Genomic DNA, 23,622 nt, shown 5'->3' with positions numbered 1-23,622 from the left:
TCCCTAAGCTACAAGTACTTCAGGGCTCAAAAAATATTTGGAAGAAGTCTTGAGGTACAGCTTTTTGTAGTTATGCTTTCTTCAGCTGCAGTGCTTCTCTAGGTTCCCAGAGCATTCATACTGATAGTCCCTGTGTCCTTGGTAGGGAAGGCATTAGCAGAAGTGGAGCAGAGAGAGAAGGCAAGCATAAAGAGCAGTAGCAACTACCATGAGGAGGAGGTAACAGGAAAAGCGTTGAGAAGGGTGTAGGAAGAAAGAATCAAGACAGTAGGTAACAGTTTTCCTCTCAGTAACTCCATTTTCACATTTTGTTTAGGATCCCCCATTGTGCTTTTCAGGACTACAGTGAGATATTAGTGTCATGGGAGAAGAGCAGGAGGGCTGGAGATAGGATGTTTTTAAATAATGGTATGTTGTGTAAAGAGATACTTAGTATGCAGCAGTTCAGTGTATAGCATGTGTACGTTGTAGGGATGATACAGTTAGTCATGCTAGTAGGACAGGCTTAGCTGAGGTCAAATGCCAGTGTGGTACCAGTATTCACGCGTGCATCCGTAACAAGTAACTGCTGCAGATGGTGGTGTCTGAGACTCTTCAGCAAAGAAGACGGTTCACTTCTGAAATATAAGCAGGTGATATTGAAATTACCAAATGAATGATAAATGCATGAGCTTTAAAATTTTCAAAATATATGCATAAGAAAGGTGGCAGTAATTTTCACTTGCTTGTTCTGAAAGCGACTTTTCATACTAGGCCTTTTTGTGGTGTTTCCAGATCTGTTAGTTTTGTGAGTGATGGTAATGTCTCTATTTATCTGTCTTCTACATGAACTTTCTTTTAAAAATAGCCAAGTATTGAAGTAGGTATTGACTAAGTAGTGAATGTTTGTGGCAGCTCTGTCAGGACATGCCTTATGCTTGAATCTTGGAGCCAAAGGTTGCTGTTCCTGCAAGTTATTACGGAGTGTAGCATCTTTCCAAGTGATTTGAAGAGTGTCTCGATCGTAAATCTCCCTCCAGTACATGAATTTTGGAATAAGTGTTTTGAAAACTGAAGTGGAAACTCACCAGTATTGCTGCTTGCTGGGTTTTTTTTCCATTGTTTTCAGTCCACACTGGAGAGCCAGGAAGTTGTTACCAGCTGAGTGTGTAGTCGGATCTGTTAACCACAGCGAGCCTCCAGACAAAACTGGTTTTTTGTGTTTCCTTCACTCCTGCCAATAAAATCCATGCAGTTGGAGGAAACATGGGTATAAAAACAATGTTCAAAAATGCAATGCAGCTGTAAATATTACTCTGCAGAGATGAAAAGAAAGCTTATGTATTTCTCCTGGGTAATTAGTATAATGATACATACAGGCTTTTAACAGTATAATAGCTCCAGTCATCCTTAGAGTTCATACTCAGTAGTGCACACAGATGCATTTTAATTTTTAAAATCATAATTAACTAATTTGCAGCCCATGGGGCTTTCCACGAGTAGTCAGATAGGCTTAGGTCCCACTTCTGTGTTGCACAGGGTACATTCCTTTTCATTTGATGTGGGAGCAAGCTGCTCCCACACCTACAAAGGCTTCAGAAATGAGGTGTTCAAAAACTCTCCCCAGCAGCTTAAAACTTAACTGATGTGATATTTAAATCTTTCTGTTTATGCCTTTAATATTTTTAGTTAAGGCATTTAAAGCAAGTCAGTTCTGGCATATATATGGCAGAGATAAACACCTTGCTTAACTGGTATTTGAGAGAGGAACAACACTTGGTTTCAGGAGTTACCCAAGACAGACATTTAAAATAACAAAAGGAAAAAGCAATCACTGAGACAGATGTATTTGAGACATACTTTGTAATTACTCTGTGGCTTGAAGATTAAGTGTTTTGACGGAGGTGCAAGCAGGCAGGGGACAGAGCGCACTCTAGTGACTGTATTACAACTTGTGACATTAATTCTTCAGTTTTTTTATTGCTGTTTTAGGACCTTTGCACAGAACTGCAGAAACATCGAACACTTAAATCTAAATGGGTGCACAAAAATCACTGACAGGTAAGGCAAAGGTTTTTTATATTCGATGGGAAGATTTGGAAAAAGAAGTAGCTGAAGGTATTTTTAGTGTGTCTGCTGTTTTGCAGCACGTGTTACAGTCTTAGCAGATTCTGTTCCAAGCTGAAACATCTGGATCTGACATCTTGTGTAGCCATCACAAACAGCTCTTTGAAAGGCTTAAGGTAAGGACATTCAGTGTTTTGTGTTACAGGAATGTGTTTAAAGAGCTGTTCAATATTTAATAAAGTTTAAAAAAATCAGGGCTGAACCTTAATACTGTGTATCAGCACTGACTATATCCAATATCTAGCACTTCTTGGGTGTAGACATGATGTTTGTGTGTGGTCTTTTCTCATTTCTTTGGAGGCCTGGCAGAGTCCACTGGCTATCATTAATTTCTAACAGTGTGTTTAATTTGGGTTTCCCACTGTTATGACTATTTGAAGGCTGGATTTAACTTTATGTATTTTTTTAATTCTCCCAGTGAGGGTTGCAGAAATCTGGAACATTTGAATCTTTCCTGGTGTGATCAGATTACGAAGGATGGTATTGAAGCACTGGTGAAAGGGTGTAGTGGACTAAAAGCTCTATTTCTTAGAGGTTGCACACAGGTACATAACTGCTTGGGTGATCCTTTAGGACTAAAGTTTTATTTTGGGTTTTTGAAATCTCCGTGAATTAAAAAATACCAGTTTTGTTATAGTCTTTTGTTCAATATTACAAGATGTGTACATTCTTTGGGCTGCTTTGCTGTGCATTTAATTTCTTGTTTCTTTTCCTATGTCCGATTTAATTGCTAAATACAGTTAGAAGATGAAGCATTGAAACACATTCAAAATCACTGTCATGAACTTGTAATCCTGAATTTGCAATCCTGTACAGTAAGTATTCGCTTAAGAATTATAAAGCATTTTGAGTGCTGATTAATTGATCTGCTACACTTAAATAATTCTAATAATACATCTCTGCAGTTTATAGCATTTTGTGTGGAATAGAGGTCTTGAATGAGCTGGCTCTTTCTGCTGCTGAGTATGGATTTGGATTGTTGGGTTATTTCTTTTCTTCGCATTACATCTTCTAGCTGCAACAATCTCTAGAGTAGAATTAACTGCACTCATTCCAATCTCATGAACTGTGTATGCACTAAACTGTGTAGTTTTACAGACGTAGTTCTTGTTCTCCCATCCGTTAAGGTCAAGCATTTTGGTCTACTCATAATTTTAAGGTTTCTAATTGAGCAGAAACCATATTCTGGGTGACATAATTGAGAGCAAAATGTAATGGCATCAATAATTGAAGATTATTCAGAACCATCTAGGTACCAGGAGAAGGGCATGCTTTATTAATGGAAGAACACATTCATTTGTAATGAAATGTCTGGGAATCATTCATGTATTTTTAATTCTACTTAGAGAGTACACAAACATTAGATTTGCTGTATTTTATGTTTGCTTATTTATTGGTTCTGATGTGACTTTTTAGGAATGGGAAGGATCTCCTTTTAGATTTTAAATATATTTAAGTGACTCTAAATATCTGTAAATAAGCCTTAGAAAATGTTGAAATAAGTTAGAATTCCAGTGTTTCAGTCAGGCAGATTTGAATAACGCATTTAGATGAGCTTTTTGCTTTTGGAAGGTTTTCTACAGTTTTATTGTTGGAGTTATAAAATCTGCTTGGGCTAAAACTTTCAAATCTGTTTTGCACATTACTGCTGAATGTATGTGGCATGGGACCATTTTCCTTAAGATTAGTTAAAAATTTTTTTGGACCTAATTGATTTCTTTTAAGTGTTGAACATTTTGGAGCATTAGGGATTCTTAAAAGTTACATTTAAAAATTGCAGGAATTAAGAATGATAGGAATACAAAACTTGAGCCTCTGCAAGCCAGTTGTTTAGTGAAAGAGAATTTTCAGATTTTTCCGTCTGAATTTAGGAGCCCACTGAAGCCAGGCACCTAAAGGTAATGGGAATTAAAGGAAGTTCCTTCTTTTGGTCAGAACCACAGTTAAGTAAATAAATTCATTATGAAATTTCCTCCCTTTTCCTTCTGCTGTCTTCCTCCTCCAAAGTTCTTTTTCTGTCGTGTTTTACCTGAGACTAATGACCTATATCAAAGCCAATCTTTTCTGATTATTTTTGTGGAAGGCAAGGCTGTTGAGAGGTCTTGATGATAGTTAGTTATGGGCTCTCCTGTTTACAAGGGGCATTGGCATAGAAGTGTACCAGAGTTTTCCTTTGGCCAATACGTTTGTTGTCACAGAGATACGAAGTGCTTACCAAAAAACCCTCATGAGTGACAGTGTTTTTCCCTTCGAATTTTTTTAGTTGATAGTCTGTATATGCTACCTAGTTACATGTTCCTTAAAGCTTTGTTTCACTGGAGATATCCTGCTTGCTATGGCTTAGAAGCACGCTTCCAGAAGCAGCCAGGCTCTTTATGATCAAGCAGCTAGCACTGATTTTTACACAGCAGATCTCTGCACTTTGTATGAACCACACTTTAATTTTAGTGGCTCTGTTTTATGGACCTTGTAAAATGCCAGGCCAACTGCTGCAGCCATGGAATGAACTGATATTAACTCTGGAAACCGCACATCTGAAAGGTACCATCTTTAGAGTGTAGAAACTGGGGACTTGCAGGCATTTTTTGAGTACATTTCTTTCCTCAGAGGGATGTAGGTATTGAAATCACAAGCAATTTCAGAATGGAAAATTTTCACATATAACTTGAGGGGTTTGTCCGTCTCAGGCAGCAGCTTAAAATTTACATAGTCCTTGCTTCCAAAATAGTTCCTTGTCCCAATGAAGTGTCATAAATATCTCTCAAAGAGAACAAAACATTTCCAGAAAATACCTTCATGTTTGTCGATGATGCAAATCCTTCTGGATTCACAAAAAGAAGACAGGACTTCTAGTTTTCCATCTGGAATAATTTTCATTTGACAGAATTATTTCCAAATTTAAATTACTGATATTAAAAAGCGCTGGGTTGGGGGTGAGGGCATAAGATTATTTTCCTTCGTGATGGGCTGCTTGCTATTTCTTGTCCTGATTTTATCTATGGAAGGTAACATTTGTGGTAACAGACTCAGAAATATGCTAAAGTAGTATTAGCATACGTAGATGACCAGCTTATAAAAGAAATGTGTATTTTCAATTTGAAGTACAGTAGAGGTCTGTGTCATCATTGGAAGAGTAACGTAGGCCAGGGCATAAAATAACATGTTTCATCAGGATTAGTTATTAGCAGAAAAAGCAGTCATTAGGATTTTTCATTAGCAGAAAAAGCAAAATCTTGGAGTTAGGAGTGGCAGGAGGAGAGAATACTTTTTCCAGAATAGAAGACCTGTAAACTAAATAATTTGCACACACATACCAAATAACCTAGTACGTGTTGCTGCTTTGTGTGCAGCTGCGTTGGGGCTATTTCTTACAGTTCCTGATTCAGAGAGAAAGCTTTCTGATTAATATTCCAATTTAGAGTTAGTTTTTTCAGAATGTCTAGCACAAAATAATTTTGAGAAATTAAAACCCCACTTTTGAGTAAAATATTTCAGCTGAAAACAACTGCCTAGGGTAAGGCAAACCTGGCTTTTACATTTGTCTTCTATAAAGAACAGATTATATGTAATTGTTTATCTGTAACTGCTGCTTTAAAAGTTATTCAGAGGTGAAGGATTTGAGTTCTACTACTCCAAGGAAAAATAGGTAGGTAGCTCTCCTGCTGTCGGTCTTTAAGTTCTCTTTTGCACTGTTCCTGAACTCACACAGTCACTGGATAGAAGAACTGAACTCTGCAAGTATGCAAGAACAAGCTGTTTTGCACAATAACAGCTACAATTCAAACAAATTATGTGAAAATTATAAAGCAAAAGCAAAGTGAAAGGGGAAGGTAGTGACAAACAACTCTCCCTCTGTGCTTCAGAGTGCCTTTGAGCAGTACCCAGGATCTGTGGAAAAATACATAGATAAATAGGAATTGTGTGTGTTTATTATCTTCAGTATTATCAATGAACATGGTTTCACAGTAGTATTTTTTGGTTGAAAATCCACAGGTTTCTGTGGTTCTATACAGTTCTATATGACACGATTTTTGTTCTTAGCTAATTACTTGATAACAAAGTAACTTCGACCTTCTTGTGTGTTGCAGCAAATTTCAGATGAAGGCATTGTAAAAATCTGTAGAGGATGTCACAGACTTCAGTCGCTCTGTGTTTCAGGCTGTAGCAATCTTACAGATGCTTCTCTCACAGCACTTGGTCTAAACTGCCCAAGGCTGAAGTGAGTATGTCATGAGCATGTCGTGAGTGTCACATTATTAATGGACTGATCTAAGATATTCGCTTGTGAAGATAATCAGTTGAGATCCTCGGGTTTGATTTAGCTTTGTGTTGTTTGTATTACCTTTGCAATCAAAACAACCAGCTGAATAGTAAACTTGAGAGCGGGAGCTCTGTAGCTATCATATGAGTGTAGTCCACTCTACACTAGAAAACCAAGAATTTATATATGACAAATAAAACACTGAACCTAGCAATTCAGTTCTGTGCTTCTAGCTGAATATTTTAGGTACTAATTACAAGCCAGAAGAAAAGAAGATATAAAGCCCGTTATTTTTTTAAAAGGTGAAAATATCTGTAGTTCTGTGTGCCTTGTGGTGTTTGTACTCTGATGTGGTTTTATGCAGTTGTTTGTCTTGGAAAAAATAGCTAAATCATACCTGAGTATTACATTTGCGGATTTTATTATAAATGTGTTTTTAATATGCTCTGATGTTCTTCAACTCTGATATGAAGCGTGCTAATGTCTCTGCAAACATTGAGGACTGATATTTAAGGGATATGTTATGAGTTATAGGTGTTCATCGATTAATATTAACTTTTACATTGGTGTGATTTGCACTGACAAGTTATGGTTGTATTCTTAGATTTGGGGACAGCTTCAGCTTTAATAACAAAGCTCAGTCATACAGTAGCTCACCGATTGTAGAAACTTACTTCTTATAGGATCCACTTTTAATGTACATTGAAAGATTTTTGGATGACACTGAATTACTATTTATGCACATTAATGGAACGTGCAGGGTTTGCAAACTGTTACACTTCAGTCACAGGAAAATGGAGGAAAGCCTACATTGTAAGAATTAGGGGAAGCTACATTCAAATGCTTATGTGCAGTATGCTGTCATGCAGTTTTCCTTTAGCTGACTTAGTGAAAAAGAGTTTTTACTACTGTATAAAACCTGTCCTTAAGACAATTCCGGGATGACAATCCCCTTCACATAAGTGTTCATACTTACAAGAGCTATATATAACATATATGGGTGTTTGAGGCTTCAGAGTCTTCTGACACACTTGTATTTCTTGGAAGGTTACGCTGTTACTACTAGTTGTCTTCCATGATTTCTTTCATTCTCTTAATTCACAACTCAGACTGGAAATAAAAAGAGGCCTGAAGTGCTATTAGTTGTGCAATTCTTTCTAAGGGCAGTACAACTGTAGCAGGAATTGTTTTGACTTTGGTAGTTAAACTGTTAGCCCCTGTCTGTGCCACGAGGGGGAAGGCGTCTGCTGTTCTTTTTTAATAAGGAACAGTATAAGAAAAAAATGACCTTTTGCAGTGATTACTGCAGAGGGGTGTATGATGAAGGAATAGATGATACAGCTGGTTACATCTAGACTTTTGGAATAGTGTATGGAAAGTACATGATAAAAATTATATTGGACATCAAAGGGAAATGTAATTCCACAGTTGTTTGTACCTTCCGAATATTTTGATGCTCAGTATGAATGAAAACTTCCCTGCCTCTGTTGGATATGCTGGCCCTGTTAGGAGGCTTTTGAGCATTTTCTGTGCTGTGCTACTCTCACTTCACTTTGTGGTCTTGGATGTGCTGCTGTGCTGCTTTGCATGATGCTGCTGTGTTCTGCAGCTGTTAACCACTCACAAATGACACTTCCTTGAAAAAAACCCTCAGCTTGACCAACTCCCTTCAGCTTTTTTTTCCCCTGTACCTCAGCTGTCTCTTCATCCCTTTTTATATCTGCTCATTTAAGTGCTTGATACCTTCTCTGTTTTACTGTTTTATCACTTTTTAGTGTTAAAATACTAGTAGGTGTTTCGGTGAGGCTTATCGAGAAAAGCACACATGAACCATGAGTGTCTTTGTCTAGGCAGGGCTGTGAAAATTAGGATCACAGGTTGCCTTTAACCCCAGCCATGTTCTCTCCCACCTGCTGCTAATACAGCCGGGGTAGGGAGGTGCTGTGTACAGAGACACTCCCAGGTGTCCCTAGAAGACATCTGCAGACAATGAGTGCAACTGTGAGGTCTGCCTCAGAGAACATTGCTTTGTAAGAGTGGACAGTCTGCTCTCGGATATCATTTTGCCTCATAAGCTCCTATGCTAGGTACTTTGTCATGAATTGCTGGGTAGCAAATAAATGTCAGCTGTATCTGGAAAAAGAGCAGTACTCTGTAAATTAAGTACAGTGACTAAAACAAAGCAAAAATTAGAACTTCACTCATTTTCATGCGGACCACTGCCACCTGTTTTTTATAATGGGACCCGATGCATTGTGTATATACAGCTCACTCTCCCTTTTCTGCTTGTTTTACTGGCTGTGCACCCAATTTCAAGTAGGGTAGAGCTGCTAGTTGCCTGGTTTCTTCCCCTCCCCTCATTGCTGTATTCTCTAGAGCTTTTCAACCAGTAGCATCCCCACTACTTTACACACTGCAGATGTCATTTCCCCTCTCCCGCTTTACAGTTAGAAATGTTATGGGGTTGAGGATCCAGTGGTTTTAAGCGTAGATGGGGTTGAAGGCAAGTAAATGAGGTAAAGGGCGACAAATGCTCAGGTGGTGGGTTTTTTCCCCTTCTATCTGGCATTCTAGGTAACTTTCAGAGTAACTGATATTTTGTAATAGGCTGGTGAGTGCCTTTGATGTAAGGACACAAAGGGCACAAAGTTCTCACATGTGAGTTTGGAAAGAATACCCAGAAGTTTTACAACCATCCATTTGGAAAGCTGTAGCTGTAGCCCACCTCACTGTGGGCTCTTCTTGAATTCCCATCACACTTCCAAACCTCATTGAAGACTAGCAATCTGAAAGTAGTTATCAGGGATGGAGCCTGTGGGGCTGCTTACCTCTAAACTCAGCTGCGTTCTTGCTTGTGGCTTGGAAAAGATTGATTAAGCAAAGTCATAATTGGAGCCCCATATTCCATACTCTGCTGAGGTTGTATTTTTCTCATGCACACAGCATGACTTTTCCTTATGCACTTTACCTGTGGAGAAAGTGCTTTTAATGACATCTGAAGCCAGTGGAAGGATCTAGATGACTTTGTTACAGAGCAAGAGGGGTTTTTGTCCGTCTTGCCCTGTCTCCTCCATCATGTCCCCCAGTGCAGAAGTGTTTGCTGTGATGAGTGGGTAAGTTCATCTTGCTACTTGCTCCACCTGCAAAGTAAAATTGTTCAATGGAAAAAAGAAAGTGGCAACAAAACAACAGTTACAGGATGGAGGCCTGTTCTGTGTGCAGGCGGTGCAGGGGAAGTGACCTTTTTTGTCGCTGTTGCTTTCCAGTGCGTCTCAAAAGAATGTCAGATTTATCTTTACAAAACACTTACTTTCTTTAAGGTTGTGTTGGTGCAGTTTGTTTTTACTGCAGGCTTGGAGAATTTAATCTCCTGGCTTTCTGGTAACTTGCTTCACTGTGCTTCATGCAGAGGTTCTGAGTAAACAGCTTCTTGGTTTTGTGGCTTCTCAACATTCTGTGTTTGGATAACAAGTTTTGGAAGCAGGCTTCATCTGCTTATTCCTTCACTCAGGGTTTAACTTCCCGTATCTTTCCTGAGATAACACATGAGAAAACTTGAATGTTATGTTGTCTTACTGAAACAAGGGGTCAAAATGCCTATAATGATGCATAATTTTTTTCCACTAAAGTTGAGAAGATTTGAGGATTGAAGTTAGTCTGTTCTGTGACTATTAGAATCTTTGGATAAGCTGCATCAAAAGCTGCCTAGTGCTTTTTACTTGCAAATTACTGTGAAAAACAAGGGTGTGTGTATATGTACACATTTGCTGTTGGGAGCTTTAAGTTGCAGAAGAAAGGTTTGCATCTGAAATGTATTTGCTTTTCTTTATGTTAATGTTTTCTCTAATATTTAAAACTTTTCCAGGATTTTGGAAGCTGCACGATGTTCACATCTTACAGATGCTGGTTTTACCCTTTTAGCACGGGTAAGGCTCATTTTGGAAGCTTAGAGCTTGCCTTATTTCATTGCTGCTGAGCCACTATGAATTGATATAGTCTTGCTGGGAAGGAATATGAGAAGAAGAAAAATAATGTAGGAAGAACCCAGTAGGGGAGGGGACTGAAAAGTGGTTTTATTTCTGGATGATATTTAGAGCTGCAACATAATATATTTTGCCATCTATTATTGCATTTTTCACTTTTTCCCTTCTTTTTTTTTTTGGTATGTTTCAATTGCGTTTATTATGCTTAACATAACTCTAAACTTGTGTTCTACCCAACTTGTGTATTCTACCCAAATTTCCCCAATAAAGATGACATGTACCTTTGTGATATTTGCACCCAAAAAACCACTGTAGTATATTATTCTGAGCATACCTTTAAGTTATAAAAATACTTACATTATAAACTGGAAGCACTTGTGCACTGATTCATACTGTAAACATATAAAGTAAGCATAGTGATATCAAATGGTCCAAGTTAGATTTGTATGTTTGCTGGATTAGGAAATCTGAACACAAAATAATACTCTGTAAACAGGACTTATATATGCTGCTGATATTCAGTGCAAATGAAGGGTTTTTTTCCTACCCACAGTGTTTAAACAGAGTTTTCTCATGATTCAGCACTACAGCCTTTGGCTTCCAGTAGTCACCTCCAGCCTGCTTTTGGGAGCTGCAAGTTAAACCAGTTCTTCCTATGCCTGTTAAAAACAGGGTCTGGGGTTTAGGCTGAGCCAAGGCACCATGTGGTCTGCTGCAGGGTCTCAAGGTTACATTATTTTCATGAAATTTGTTATGGTCAGATATTGAAAGCACTTGTAAAAGCTTGCTACTGATCTCTCTGAATATTGGGAAAATTGCTAGTAGAAATGGGAAGTGCAGCTTTCTCCCAGCCTTAAAGTGAAGCCCGTTTTAATATTTTCAGCATTCGTTAGGAAAGAAGATTGCTTCTTTCTAAAGTGTGATGGTAAGGAGAGATGTTCCGTGGCCTTACGTGTGCTTCAGATTAGTCTGGTGCAGGTTGATGTATGCAGAAGTCAGACCTATCTATATGCAGATTAGCTGGCTTTAGTGCACAGGCTGTAAATACCGTAGGTGCGAATTGAAGTGGACCCCAAAAGGGGAAAGGGAAAGCAGGGTGGGTGAGTACTGATAAAGACTGTTCAAACCTTACAGGGCAAGAAGGAGAAATTTCAATAAGTAAAAGAAAGGATGAAATGTAACGGTTTGGGGGGGTGTATTGCTTGTGGATTATTATTTTTTTGCCATTTCTAGTCCTTTGATAATCAAATACTTGAAGGGATTTAGCTCACAACTTCCTCTTGAAGTTGCACTAACCCATATTACTAGCCCTGTGTATGATTTAATGTCTTGTTTTGCTTCATCTTTTGTTTATCTGTCTGATTTTGGTTTATTTTAGAATTGCCATGAGCTGGAGAAGATGGACTTGGAAGAGTGTGTTTTGGTGAGATTTAATACGAAAAGGAATGTTGAAAGTCCAGTTTAAGAATGCAGTGCCAATAAGAACACTAGCACTTTCAGTTTAATGTGCTTTGTTTTTTATTAATAGTGCTGTGATTATGATGTAAATAAAAAAATAATTATTGGGAAATTCTACACAGGGAAATACTTGAAGAGTAACAGGTGATTGGGTGTTTGCAGAGGTAACAAAACCATTATCTGGTAGAGAGAGGGAGAGATCATACCTGAGGGTAGAGGATCCTACCTCTACTGTCTGTTGCTTATGGTTGTTTGGTTTCTTTTATTTCTAGATAACTGACAGCACATTGATACAACTCTCTATACACTGTCCTAAGCTACAAGCATTGGTAAGTAAGTTTTAACTCCTTGTTCATGAATTTTAATACCTCTCCGAAACCTACATGCACGCCCAACTCCTGCAGTATGAAAACAGGCTGGTGACTCTGTATCTAAGAGTTCCTGGTGTAAAATATAACTGTCCAAAATATATATGTTTCATAAGAATTCTAAAAGAAGCAGATTAATCCTAAAATTTACATGCATTGTGTGATTAAAAAAAAAAAGAACATTACCAAATCAGAGAGTAATAACCAGAAATTGGTTATTTTATGGCTGACATCCTTCATACTTAATTACTTATTCTGCTTACAGTACTTAGAGCCTTCATAGATTCTCTATGTGTTCACTAATGGTTTTCTTAGGGAGTGTGACACTTTATGTCAAATATTGAATAAACAACCACTCCCAGTGAAGATAGATGTAAATTATGGAAGGAGGTTTTTTTAACCTAGACTTTTGAACATAATTTGAGTGAGTTGAGATGCCTTTGGTGGGGCACCCTGCTTACTGTATTTCAAATAATTGTTTTCTATAGGGAGTGGTTGCGTAGATCTTTTAGAACATCAAAAACAATTTCAAGTGACAGAAACTTGGCTGTTCTTCAGTCAAGGCACTTTAAAATTACTAGACTGTCCTTAGCAACAGGAACTTCTTTGTTTAGGGCCAGCTGTCCCATAAGTGTAGATTTGTTATACACTACTTCGGATCTACATGAAATAACACGTATCATTATAATCTCTTCTTGGATGGGATTAAAGGAAGATTTGCTGCTTCATTAATTAAATTGTGTTATGATTAGTTAGTGTTACTCAGTGTCACTAAGGTAGCAATATGGATTTTTTTTAAAAGGAGCTTGTTTGCTATCTTTATTGGGTTTTATTTTTGCTTATTAATTGTATGAACTCATTTCTGTACCATAATTGTTAATGTTAAGCCAAACAAGAGTTGTCAGGAGACGTGGAGCCATCTATATAAGACACTTTTCTGGTCTTCTGTGACGGATGTGTTTTTGTTTTGTAGTCTCAGTTGTAACCAGTAATTGCAACAGATGTCCATACTGGTTCTGCCAGTGCTTCACCAGAGATACCATAAAACCTCCTAATTTCAAAGTATTTTCCTGATGCTGCTCCTGTTTGTTGGTCTGTTTGTGTTAGCCCACAGACAGGGAGGTGTAGCATTGGTAAAATAGCTTACCTTTTCTGAGGGAGCCAGGGAAACTGATTTTTTTGTTGATGTGTATATTCCCTGTGTAGGAAGGATACTTACTGAAAGACTGTGAGTGAACAGTGGTGACTGAGAATTATAGGGAAGGGAAGGACAGACCAGCAGGTGCTGAATACCCTGTGTGAAGTCATCTTGATACTTCAAATATGAAGTAATGTACTGTTGATGGTTCTGCAACCTGTGGTGGGGTTGTGCTTTAGCATATGTTTAGGTGTATTTGCTGTTTAAACAAATATTTTGAAGTAGCAGAAATGAACTTTGAATTCGTTTCTTGGTGTTTGGAGACTTGGTAGGCAGTGGAAATAAGCAAAAGCACTGTTACACCAATTCTAACCAATGGTTACGTCTCCATCAGTATCGGAGTACTCAGATGCTTTTATTAGTTACTGAACTTAAGTTTAATTTCTGATGAAAGTGTTTAACTGTTCTATGTTCAGATTGTTAGAGAAGCTGTGAATTACTCATAATATTACTGCAGATGAAAAGGCAGTTGAATTCTTCAGTTATGCTGATCATACTGTTTCTTACTGCCACCCTGCATCAAAGCCATATGTCAGTTATACACAGCATTTACTATGTATTAACAAAAAAAGAATTTTACCATATCTTTTTCCAAGTAATTATATTCATCGGTACTGTGTTATTTACACTTCCTAATAGGCTTATGAAGTCAGAAAAATCATTTAATACAAAGTATGTCTCATTTGGCATATTTGTTTTACAAAGTTCTGAGAACTCAGCTGTACATCCTGTATTGTCCCTCCAGTACCAAACAGAGCGTCTCAGGAAAGCTGCATTTTATAAGCTGCTTACTTCCTGGATGGAAAACTGTTAATTAGCCAACAGCTTCACATAACCTCCTGTCCTTCCTTGAAACAGCACGTCTGTTACAAATCTTCTTTAACCCTGCAGCTGCTGAGTGTTTCCAGGCTGCAAGCCAAATTAAATGCTCAGAATGTGTACGTAAAGAAAGTAGGTATAGGAGAGAACAGAAAAGTGCAAAACAGAGTTAAAGAGTTGATAGGCTTGCAGAATGTAAACATGTCATAAAATAAATCACTCTTGATAGGCGCAAGTGCTTCATTTCTGATGCCTTTGGAGACTGTACGCACTCATGGTATTGACTGGAGTTACGGAGTTATTGCCAGCTGCTCATGCTTGGTGAGCGATTAAAATTGGTGACTCCCTGTCAAAGTTGCAGGCCTTTCTCCCAGCCTCTTCTCTGGATACATGTTCATCCTGAGGATAAAAAAAAAAAGGAAGTTAGGGGGCAAGTTGTTGTAAAGGGCAGGACAGATGCCATGTCTCTGGTAGCAGGTGAGAAACGCTCATGACTAGCTAAGGTGAAACAGGGTAGACTGCGGCTGCTAGTTCTCAGTGCTTCCTTGTCAGGCTAATGTAAAAGGAGATGGATGTGATGTACTGAGTGAAGGGAAGGATTGTGCATTTGGTTCAGATAATTGGCAAGAAATACTTTTGAGCACTAGTTAGCTTGCACCAAGGTAAAAAGCGTTTTTAGATTGCTGCAAGTGTTTCTTCATTGGTTGCTGTTTGAAAAAAAACTTGTGGCAAGGAAATGCTGCTTCAAAACCCGTCACCGTGAGGCGTAGCTACAAGTACAGGCAAGACACAGGCCTGAGCTGAAAGCAAAGAGTGAGCTGAGAGCCCAGGGCGAGAGGGGCAGGGTTCATAGATCCTGCACATTTCTAGTGCAGAAGAATTGAGAGCATTCATTTTGCTGGCAACAAAGAGTGGTTTTAGGCCTCCTCTGAGGAAAGTCTGTTTCCTGTTGTTGTCATCATCGGTGCTTCTCCAAAAGTCATAAATTCCTTAAAGGAACCAGGAAACTGCTTTATGTGGTGCTGCTGCCCGAGGTGCTGCAACTCTTTCCATGCTCTTCAAATTGAAGGGAGTAAAAAATGCTGAAGTGTAGCAGAATGTTTTGGTTTATTATGCTGACTGTTGCAGAAAAGACCTGCTCCTGCATCTGACCAAGATGCTTATTACTCCTTGTATGTAGAGCCTGAGGTGCTAAATGCTCACAGTTTTCCTGAAATCATCATTTGGCAAGTCAGTCCAGTCTGATTGTTCATTATCTATGTGGACTCGTGCAGGCTTGATCCTAGTGGGCTGTATGAAAACATGGCAGCTGTGAAGCTGTATGCTCAGTAACTCCTGTCAGTGGATCCTCATCTCTTCCTGTATGTTCTTGGCCATCCGTTGAAGTTGTCTTCAGTATTTGGCACAGCACATGTGCTGTTTGCACTCATCAGTAATGGAGGACTGTGAAAATTGGAACAGAATTCCCATGCTCAGAAAGCAAAGGGGCCTGAGGAGTTTGCCGATGACGCGTGGTTTGGGACTCTACTTGGTTTGAAGCAGTTAAAACTGAAGTACAGCTCTTCTTTTGTTAAAGCTGTTTGGTTTGTTACTCTTCTGGTTTTCAACCATATGTTCTTCTTAACTGTTTCCCCCCTAGAGTGAAGGAGGTCGAAGAAGACTTCTGATGTTCAGATGATATGTTAACTTAAGGCTGAGTTATGTCATTAACTGTTTCTCTCTCTGTTGTAGAGCTTATCTCACTGTGAATTGATCACTGATGATGGGATCCTTCATCTGAGCAACAGTACGTGTGGTCACGAGAGGCTGCAGGTACTGGAGCTTGATAACTGCCTTCTCATCACTGACGTGACTCTGGAACACCTGGAGAACTGCCACAACTTGGAGCGCATTGAGCTGTATGACTGTCAGCAAGTCACACGAGCTGGAATCAAACGAATCAGAGTACGTGCATGCTGACTTGTTTGATGGGAATACCTGAGCTGTTGATACTGCTGGAGATTGTATGAATCCTGCAGATGTCCAGGCAAGGGAGAGTGGAATAACAGGGTGTGGATATCATTCTGTTAATCCTCATCTCTAGGGACTAAACATAGCTCTTCTCTATGACCAGTGATAATTCTGTTTACAGCTCACAATGCTTTTGCTGTTGGAACGATGAGTGCTTATCTACTGCTTTCTGTATTTCTTTCAGGATTGTGTAATGGCATTCATTAACTCTCCTAAAATACATGTCCATAGACAGAGCCAGTAAAACATCTTCACAGAGATTTCAGTTGACGGGATGTAGGGCTGTCAGGCCCTGGAATCCAGCCACAAACTCTTTTCCTCTGTGTACCTCCCCTATTAGGTCAGGGACCGCCTGGCTTGGGAGGCAGAGTTTGGCCGAGGTATTAAACTTGTCTGCAGCTTCATATCCCATGTCCAAATGTTTTGCAACTGGAAAACTCATCCCTAGTAGTGACTATTGAGGATGGATGCCTTGTTCCATTCCATGCTGCTTTCTAGGATGAGAAGCAGGGAAGATGGGAGATAAAACACAGGCAAGCCCTCCTTCAGTAGCCAGGGGTCCGCCTCTCCTTGCAGAACAGATGCCTCTGGGCTGATCTTTTGTTGGGAAATAGGTAGGAAGCCAGAGCAGGCAACTGCCCAGACACAGTGTGCCCTAGCTGGATGGGACATGAGAATTACATGTCAGGAGAAGACAGCTTGGCTCGTATTGGGTGTATAGATGCCTTCTCTTCAGCTAGCCAGCTGTAACAAGAGCCCACTTGGTGGTGGTAATTAGGGTGCACTGCTTTGTTTTACCAGTTATGCTTGTTTCTCTCCCATCATAACGCCGGCTTTTCATCCACAGGCTCATCTACCTCATGTGAAAGTTCATGCTTACTTTGCTCCAGTGACGCCCCCTCCTTCGGTGGGAGGGAGCGGGCAGCGCCTCTGCAGATGCTGTATTATTCTTTGACATTAAGTGCAACAACACTGAAAAGTAAGTTTGTTGTTGTTGAAGAAAAGAAGGGGACTGCAAGTCAGCGGAAGGAGTCCGTTTCCCGACAGTCCTACTGGTGGTGTTTGGTCATCCAGTTTTGTGACAAGAAAAGCATTTTTTTTTCCAGGTAAAAATCTTAACGTAATGTGCAGCTGTGGATTTAAGTTGGTGATGCTTTGATTTGTATTAGTAACTCCTTCCTTCTGTTGGCACAAGATCTGAAGTACTGTGCAAACTGTGGAGGCACTTGAGCATAGCAGCTACTTGATGAAAGTTCACTAAACTTGGAAGTTAATTTGCGTTTGTAAGCACTGTTCCGTGTGAAGTTGTAACGTAACGTGGGGCTCCAGTCCGTCACACCGAGGAACCAAACCTGCCGTTCTGTAATATGCACGACAGATTAAATATCAGTTGTAAGGACAAATCAGCTTTAGCAGATGTTGACCAAAAAAATGCAAGGTAATCATGAGCTCTTATAGCAAAACGGCTTATACTTCTTCATGATTCAGCTTCATATTTAATTACATAAGAGGACTTAGTAGGTAATGTCAAAAGGTAAGGTAGTACCTCAAGATAACTATAGGAATAGAAATACTTTCCAAGTTTTTGAAACGGGTTCAGTTGAGCTACGTGTTCGCATGAAGCTTGCCCGTCACTGAAGCACGTTTCATGCCTGATGCCATCGGCCTTTAAATGGGGTAAGAAATCCACTGTGGTAGAGCTTGTGCACTCTACTGTAACCGGCTGCCACACTCATACCTGGTGCTTACTGTAACGCCATTCCTGTGTGTCCGAGATTACCTCCTCAGCTCGTAAGGAAAGGACGCAGCTCTAAGAAAAGGGGTGCATCGTTCACGCTTTTCTACAGATGAAGAATGGATCCAGGTTCAGTTACAGGAACTACAATGGAGCAAGGAACTCCAAGCCCTTTGTCTCACCCTTTTTAAGGGACACAGCAAGCACATGGGCAAATAAATCTGCAGGCAGGAGTTGAACCAAACCAATCCTGTGGTTTTCAAATGTAGAAAGCCAGACTTTTTTGCATTTGAGTTATTTAAGAAGCTGTCAACTTCTGAATGATGATAATAAAATCTGTGTATTAACTCCTAAGGCCATGCTTTCATCCTTAGTTTTTCAGTGCTAGAGGGTTAGATAAATAAAACTTTTTTATATTAAGCAACTTAATTATCTGAGATAAACTACTCGACAGTTCAGAAAGCTTTTTCATGTAAGATTGGTTGTGTGTGTGTGTATGTTCTAAGAGTTCAGGGCCTGTGTTTACTGAAAAATAGAAATACTGGCTTAAAAGGCAGCTGGAGAAGCTGCTGCTGGCTGGGACTGCCCTTCCCTCCCAAAATGTTAACCTACTTTTAAAAAGGCGTATGAACACTGCAAGACTTTCATGGACAGCAGCAGCTGTGTTGTGTTCGTGCTTTGCAGTCAATGGTGATGGGGACAGTAAATGAAGATCTCGGAGTATAAATGGAAATAACTTGTAGATGAGAGTGCGGTATGTGGATTTCTCTACTACTGCAAAACAAGGCAGGGGCGGCTTGTTTCGTACAGCAGTGGAGGAGCACTGCTACAATCACACTTAAAAGAGTTCCACTAAGTCACTGCTGCAAAGGAGAAGTTTCAACAAATTTTATTCCCAGTCCCTGGTCCCGCTGTGCCAAGACATGTTGCCTTTTGTTGGCTCTTTTTTTTTTCCTAAGAACATAATGAACCTTGTAAGTCAATTGCATTAAAGATGTACAAACCCAGGGGAACCCACGCTGGTGTAGGACACTTAAATAAACAATCAGCTGATGTCAAATCTGAATTTGTTTCAATTATTTCAAATTTAACCAAGTTTTATATCAAAAAACAGAAGATTTGTGTGTGTAGTGGGTGCAGGATAACCCGCAGAACTGGGTTTCTTCCTTTAACAACCTTTCCCTACCAATACCGCTAGAGCAGGGCTTGCAGTTACTCTGGATCTGAAGAGCAGGAGGATCGCTGACGGGTGGGGGGGAAAAAAAGGAAACAAAAAGAAAAGCACATTTACAAAATTATTGAAAAACATTTATTATACTTAAATTGAAATGTGTACATCTTATTAAAAAACAAAAGCAATTTGCTGGTGCCATAATTTAATTCCAATTTCAAGTGAGCTGGACAAACTACTGTACAACTTTCAATATTCTTTAAAATTAGGTATTTGGATACTTTCCAATCAAGGATTTTTCCACTTTTTATAAAACATCTGGATTTGAATACGGTGTGAGCTGAAAAGACACAAGTGTCAGTTCAAGAAAATACTAGGACCAAACAATAGCCAAAGATGAAAAAAACTTATAGGCAGAAATGCTTAAGTACATAAAATTTTACCTTCAGTGCAGGAAAAAAAAATAAAAATAGGAAAGAAACTCTACCTTTGATGAATTTAAGCTTTCAAACTGCTACAGCTTTAAGAAGCTTTTCTGCTAAGCACTCGAGCCAGTTCCGAAAAAAATTGAAGTTGCTTTCATACATGCTGTAACAGTTGTTTACATTGAACCCTGCAGCATAAAAAGCAAACTATTCCCGAGCTTTTAAGCCAAGAGATTAAGGTGAAACTTTTCAAAGGCACAAAATGACAGCTCTGCAACTGTCACTTAATACCCTTTGAACTATTCCCCTCGAAGTACCTAAACCAGTTGAAACGTTAACGTAGGAAATGCTGTGCTATGTCTTTAAAAGAAATACCCAAACTATCGAAAAAGCAGATTGCCTGGTTCAAAGGAAAGTAAATATTTGGTCATATGGAAGAGGCACTGTAACAACCGTACAGTACGGATCGGAGGGTGAGGAAAGGGCAACAGAAAAGGTAAGATACTTGTCCACAACAGCAACTACAGCAAGGCGTTTACCTGCTGGGAAGGAGACTTAAATGGTGCATATTTAGTGTTTCTGAAGCAATTAATTCGCTGTTGTTGAAAGCGACACCAGCCCTGGTGGCAGTGGGTCTTCCCTCATCAGCACAATCCCACTAAGTCTTATAAAACCCCACCTCTCGCTGCTAGTATTTTTAAACCCACAATTTTACAAGCAAAGAGTTAAACGGCAGCAGTGCTCCCAGAGAACCTAGGAAACTAAACATAAAGGATGCATAGGCAATTCTTTTCCATTAGATTTGTTAAAGCAAAACACAATTACTTGGTACCCCGTAGGATTTATATTAACCCCTCCAATAAGGTACTATTGATAATGCAGTTTGCTGCATGCATATATTGCATCTGTCTGGGGCTTCTCACGAGCCCCTTCTGCATTTACACTTCTTACATACACTCTTATACACAATTTACACGGGAAGCTGTTTTGACAGCTTTACTCTCAAAGACCTGACAACCTCATCACGATCAGCTTAACGACTCATCTCCACACGGATTAGTATGTGCTCTGCTAACATCAAAAATAAAACCAGCATAAGGTACAAGCAAGTAACAGACAAACTGGCACAGAAAGGTAAATGCCCCAAAATGAGTTTTACATTCATCTCCCAACTGGATACAGGTGATAGAAAAGCAAGAGCGCTTCACTTCCAAGAACTGTATCTACTGGCCATACTTCGCCTTGTTTCAGTAAAGGGCAAGCACCTTTGCTTACATTGTCTTCCATGCCTGTACGTAAGCTGTCATGGCATTATACCTCTCATGAGGACACTTAGCTATGGCAGTGATAAGAAAGTTCACCTATCAAACAGCTCATTAGAAAGGTCATTTTGTGTTTTCAATATGAAACATCTTATATGGTGAAGTTAGATCCTAAGGTTTCGGATGATCTTCATGATCTTCAGGCAGGACTTGGTTCTGTGTTGCACTATCCATCTAGCACTTCTGTGACATCACTTCAAAATTATATGGAAGCCTTCACCATTTTCAGCTGAAAGAGGAAAACAGTGTCAGTCTTTCATCAGCTGAACTGTAAATACATGAGCCAATGCACCAAAAGACCGGAGCAGACTTGGTGTTTTTACTGTGTTGAAGTGGTTCTTTACCACTATAAAAGATGAAATCTTCAAACGTGAAATATCAGTAACCTGGTAATGCCTGAAGAATAACAAACTACTTAAAATCTCTTTTGTTTGCCATTATTTCTGACCTCTTCCAACTATGCATTAAACCCACCTCATTAGGCACCCAGAGGCAATATCATAGAAAGACACTAACTTCTGCATGATCAATAAATATCCTGAGCATGTGTTTTTAATCATGTTCTGTGATGCTCAGCCTTAAACTAGAAAGCCAAATGGAAAGTGTTATAAAAACGCAGTGGATTCTATGTTTAGAAGCCAGCAGTCCCACCAAAAGGCTTAAGGACTGAGACAAAAAGGTCTGTATCAACCTGGGGAGGGACTGTTTACAAAGGCTTGTAGTGACATAACGAGGGGCAATGGGTATAAACTGGAGAGGGGCAGATTTAGACTAGACATAATGAAGAATTTCTTCACGCTGAAGGTGGTGAGGCACTGGCACAGGTTGTCCAGGGAAGTTGTAGATGCCCCATCCCTGGAGGTGTTCAAGGCCAGGTTGGATGGGGCCTTGGGCAGCCTCATCTGGTGAGAGGTGTCCCTGCCCATGGCAGGGCGTTGGAACTGGATGGTCTTTAAGGTCCCTTCCAACCCAAACTATTCTATGATACTATGAATGGAGTTTATCCTACCCAGAACAGTCATTTTCAAGTTGAGATGCTGATAAAGTGAAGCAGACTTCAAAAATACATCTCATCTACAGCAACACCATAGCTTTTAATGATTTCCCACTTACGCTCAACAAAAATGTTTGTACAATTTGAAACTGGATCTTCAAAGCTCGGACAGTTTCTGTAGGTAAAATTTGCATAGAGTTTAACTTGCCCACTGACCATAGCCATTTCCTGGCCCCTTCTCCTAGAAATGAACTGGACTCCTAAGAAAGCATTGGATTCATTGGAAACCCCCAGTGTTTAAAAGGGAGATGTGCAACACACATTGAGGAAACCTGAAGAGCAGTGATTGTGGAGCCAAGGCCGGCTGCGTCCCAGTTTAACTGCATGCACACAAATAAATGATTCCAGTGATTTGGCAGTGCCAGGCAGAGGGGCAGCTTGTTCAGTGAATGTTCCTGGTCGAGTCCACTAGCTGACGTTAAACAGCAGAGCTCCAAGGTGCTGGCAGGCAGCGGAAACGTGCTGGAGTGTTCCCAGCTAAATGGCCACATCCTGTCTACAGCAACAGCCTTCTCAAGGGGATTATTTACCTTGAAGAAGGTAAGCAATGGAAGAACAGGATTCTATACTCAGTTCTGCCAGCTAGCAGGGCTTGGTCAACATTTGGTTTCTAAACTTCAGAGGGACAATTGCCAGGATAGGACAGTATTTCATTTCATTTTAAACCTACCATTCTCAGCAATTATTAACAGCAAGCACTGTTCAGTGATGACGCTTGACTGAATTTTTAATGATGTCTTTTTGCTGCACTGGATCAGAATGCAAAGCTTGGAGAACAGACTGAGGTGCCACACACAGAAGCTGAATGCTCTTACTAAGAGAACAGGAACTCACAGATCCTTTCTGCCACTGCTGTATGCAGATTATTTTCTTTCGCAAGTCAGCCTTTTACAGGCTCTGCTGTTACACTTTGCTTGGGGAAGTTTTACTAGAACAATATTCTGCCTTAAAGATGGCTTCGTGGTAGAAACGACACTGTACCTTTAATTGTGGTGAATAAGAAACAACTCTCATCCTGAAAGTTTTGAACCATCTACAAAGGGAAAAAAACCAAAGTTTTAAAACCCTCCTGAGTATGACCAATGCAAAAAAATAAATACATCAGGCATTAAACACAGCCTTCTATAAGCAATTGCTTATTTGGGGTTTAATCAGCAAGTGACAAGCACACACCACACTGAATTAAAATACAGTCCTGTGTTTTTAGCATGATATTTTTAGATTTTACTGTGTATTTAGGGCACAGGGTAATGGCCTGAAGTTCTGCCAGGGGAGGTTCAGATCTGGTATCAGGAAAAATTTCTTCCCTGAAAGGGTCATCGGACACTGGAAGAGGCTGCCCAGGATGGTGGCTGAGTCACCATCCCTGGAGGTATTTAAAAGACAGCTAAACGAGGTGCTCAAGGATATGATTTAGTAGTGGACAGGTACGGTTGGACTCTAGGATCTTAAAAGGTCTTTTCCAACCCAATGATTCTACGATTCTGTCAATGTACTGCTTGTTAATCAGGGACAAACAGTTTGGAGCCCACTTACTGGTGCCAGTGGTTTTGGAACTCTATGTACATCTAGCAGACACTCGAATAAGCAGAGCTCAGCAGTATTTAGATGCAACCTGCCTTTGGGCGTGTTCAAAAGAAATACACACTAAGCAATTAGCGCAGCATCTCAGAATTACATAGATCAGTTGCCCTTCTTTTCTTGTAATTTGA

The 23,622-nt window shown here is 39.7% G+C and overlaps 2 protein-coding genes across 11 annotated transcripts in view; one reads left to right on the top strand and one right to left on the bottom strand.

Annotated features, from left to right (window-relative positions):
* FBXL2 (F-box and leucine rich repeat protein 2) overlaps positions 1–19,005 on the top strand; it is a 56,291-nt gene extending 37,286 nt beyond the window's left edge. For 4 of the 8 annotated variants that reach the window (XM_054060301.1, XM_054060304.1, XM_054060299.1 and 1 more), the window contains 10 exons: positions 1,972–2,040; positions 2,127–2,222; positions 2,525–2,651; positions 2,847–2,921; positions 6,195–6,325; positions 10,233–10,293; positions 11,729–11,773; positions 12,081–12,137; positions 15,925–16,137; positions 17,051–19,005. In XM_054060301.1, the coding sequence (XP_053916276.1) occupies positions 1,972–2,040; positions 2,127–2,222; positions 2,525–2,651; positions 2,847–2,921; positions 6,195–6,325; positions 10,233–10,293; positions 11,729–11,773; positions 12,081–12,137; positions 15,925–16,137; positions 17,051–17,158 (982 nt within the window). In that variant the 3' untranslated portion in view covers positions 17,159–19,005. Of the gene's footprint in view, positions 1–1,951; positions 2,041–2,107; positions 2,223–2,524; positions 2,652–2,846; positions 2,922–6,194; positions 6,326–10,232; positions 10,294–11,728; positions 11,774–12,080; positions 12,138–15,924; positions 16,138–17,050 lie in introns of all 8 variants that reach the window. The other 4 variants (XM_054060303.1, XM_054060305.1, XM_054060307.1 and 1 more) reach the window with 3 other exon arrangements.
* Positions 19,006–19,248: 243 nt separating this feature from the next.
* Positions 19,249–23,622, bottom strand: part of UBP1 (upstream binding protein 1) — a 49,969-nt gene continuing 45,595 nt past the window's right edge. Inside the window, exons 15-16 of one of the 3 annotated variants that reach the window (XM_054060298.1) lie at positions 22,892–22,943; positions 19,249–21,085 (exon numbers count right to left, since the gene is read on the bottom strand). In XM_054060298.1, the coding sequence (XP_053916273.1) occupies positions 21,048–21,085; positions 22,892–22,943 (90 nt within the window). In that variant the 3' untranslated portion in view covers positions 19,249–21,047. The remainder of the gene's footprint in view (positions 21,086–22,891; positions 22,944–23,622) is intronic. The other 2 variants (XM_009556725.2, XM_009556733.2) reach the window with 2 other exon arrangements.

This window comes from Cuculus canorus, chromosome 2 (genome assembly GCF_017976375.1).
Source record: "Cuculus canorus isolate bCucCan1 chromosome 2, bCucCan1.pri, whole genome shotgun sequence".
In the NCBI taxonomy this organism is placed as follows: Eukaryota; Metazoa; Chordata; class Aves; order Cuculiformes; family Cuculidae; genus Cuculus; species Cuculus canorus.
Note: the sequence above shows the minus strand (reverse complement) of the source record. Positions and strands in the feature narration are given on the sequence as shown.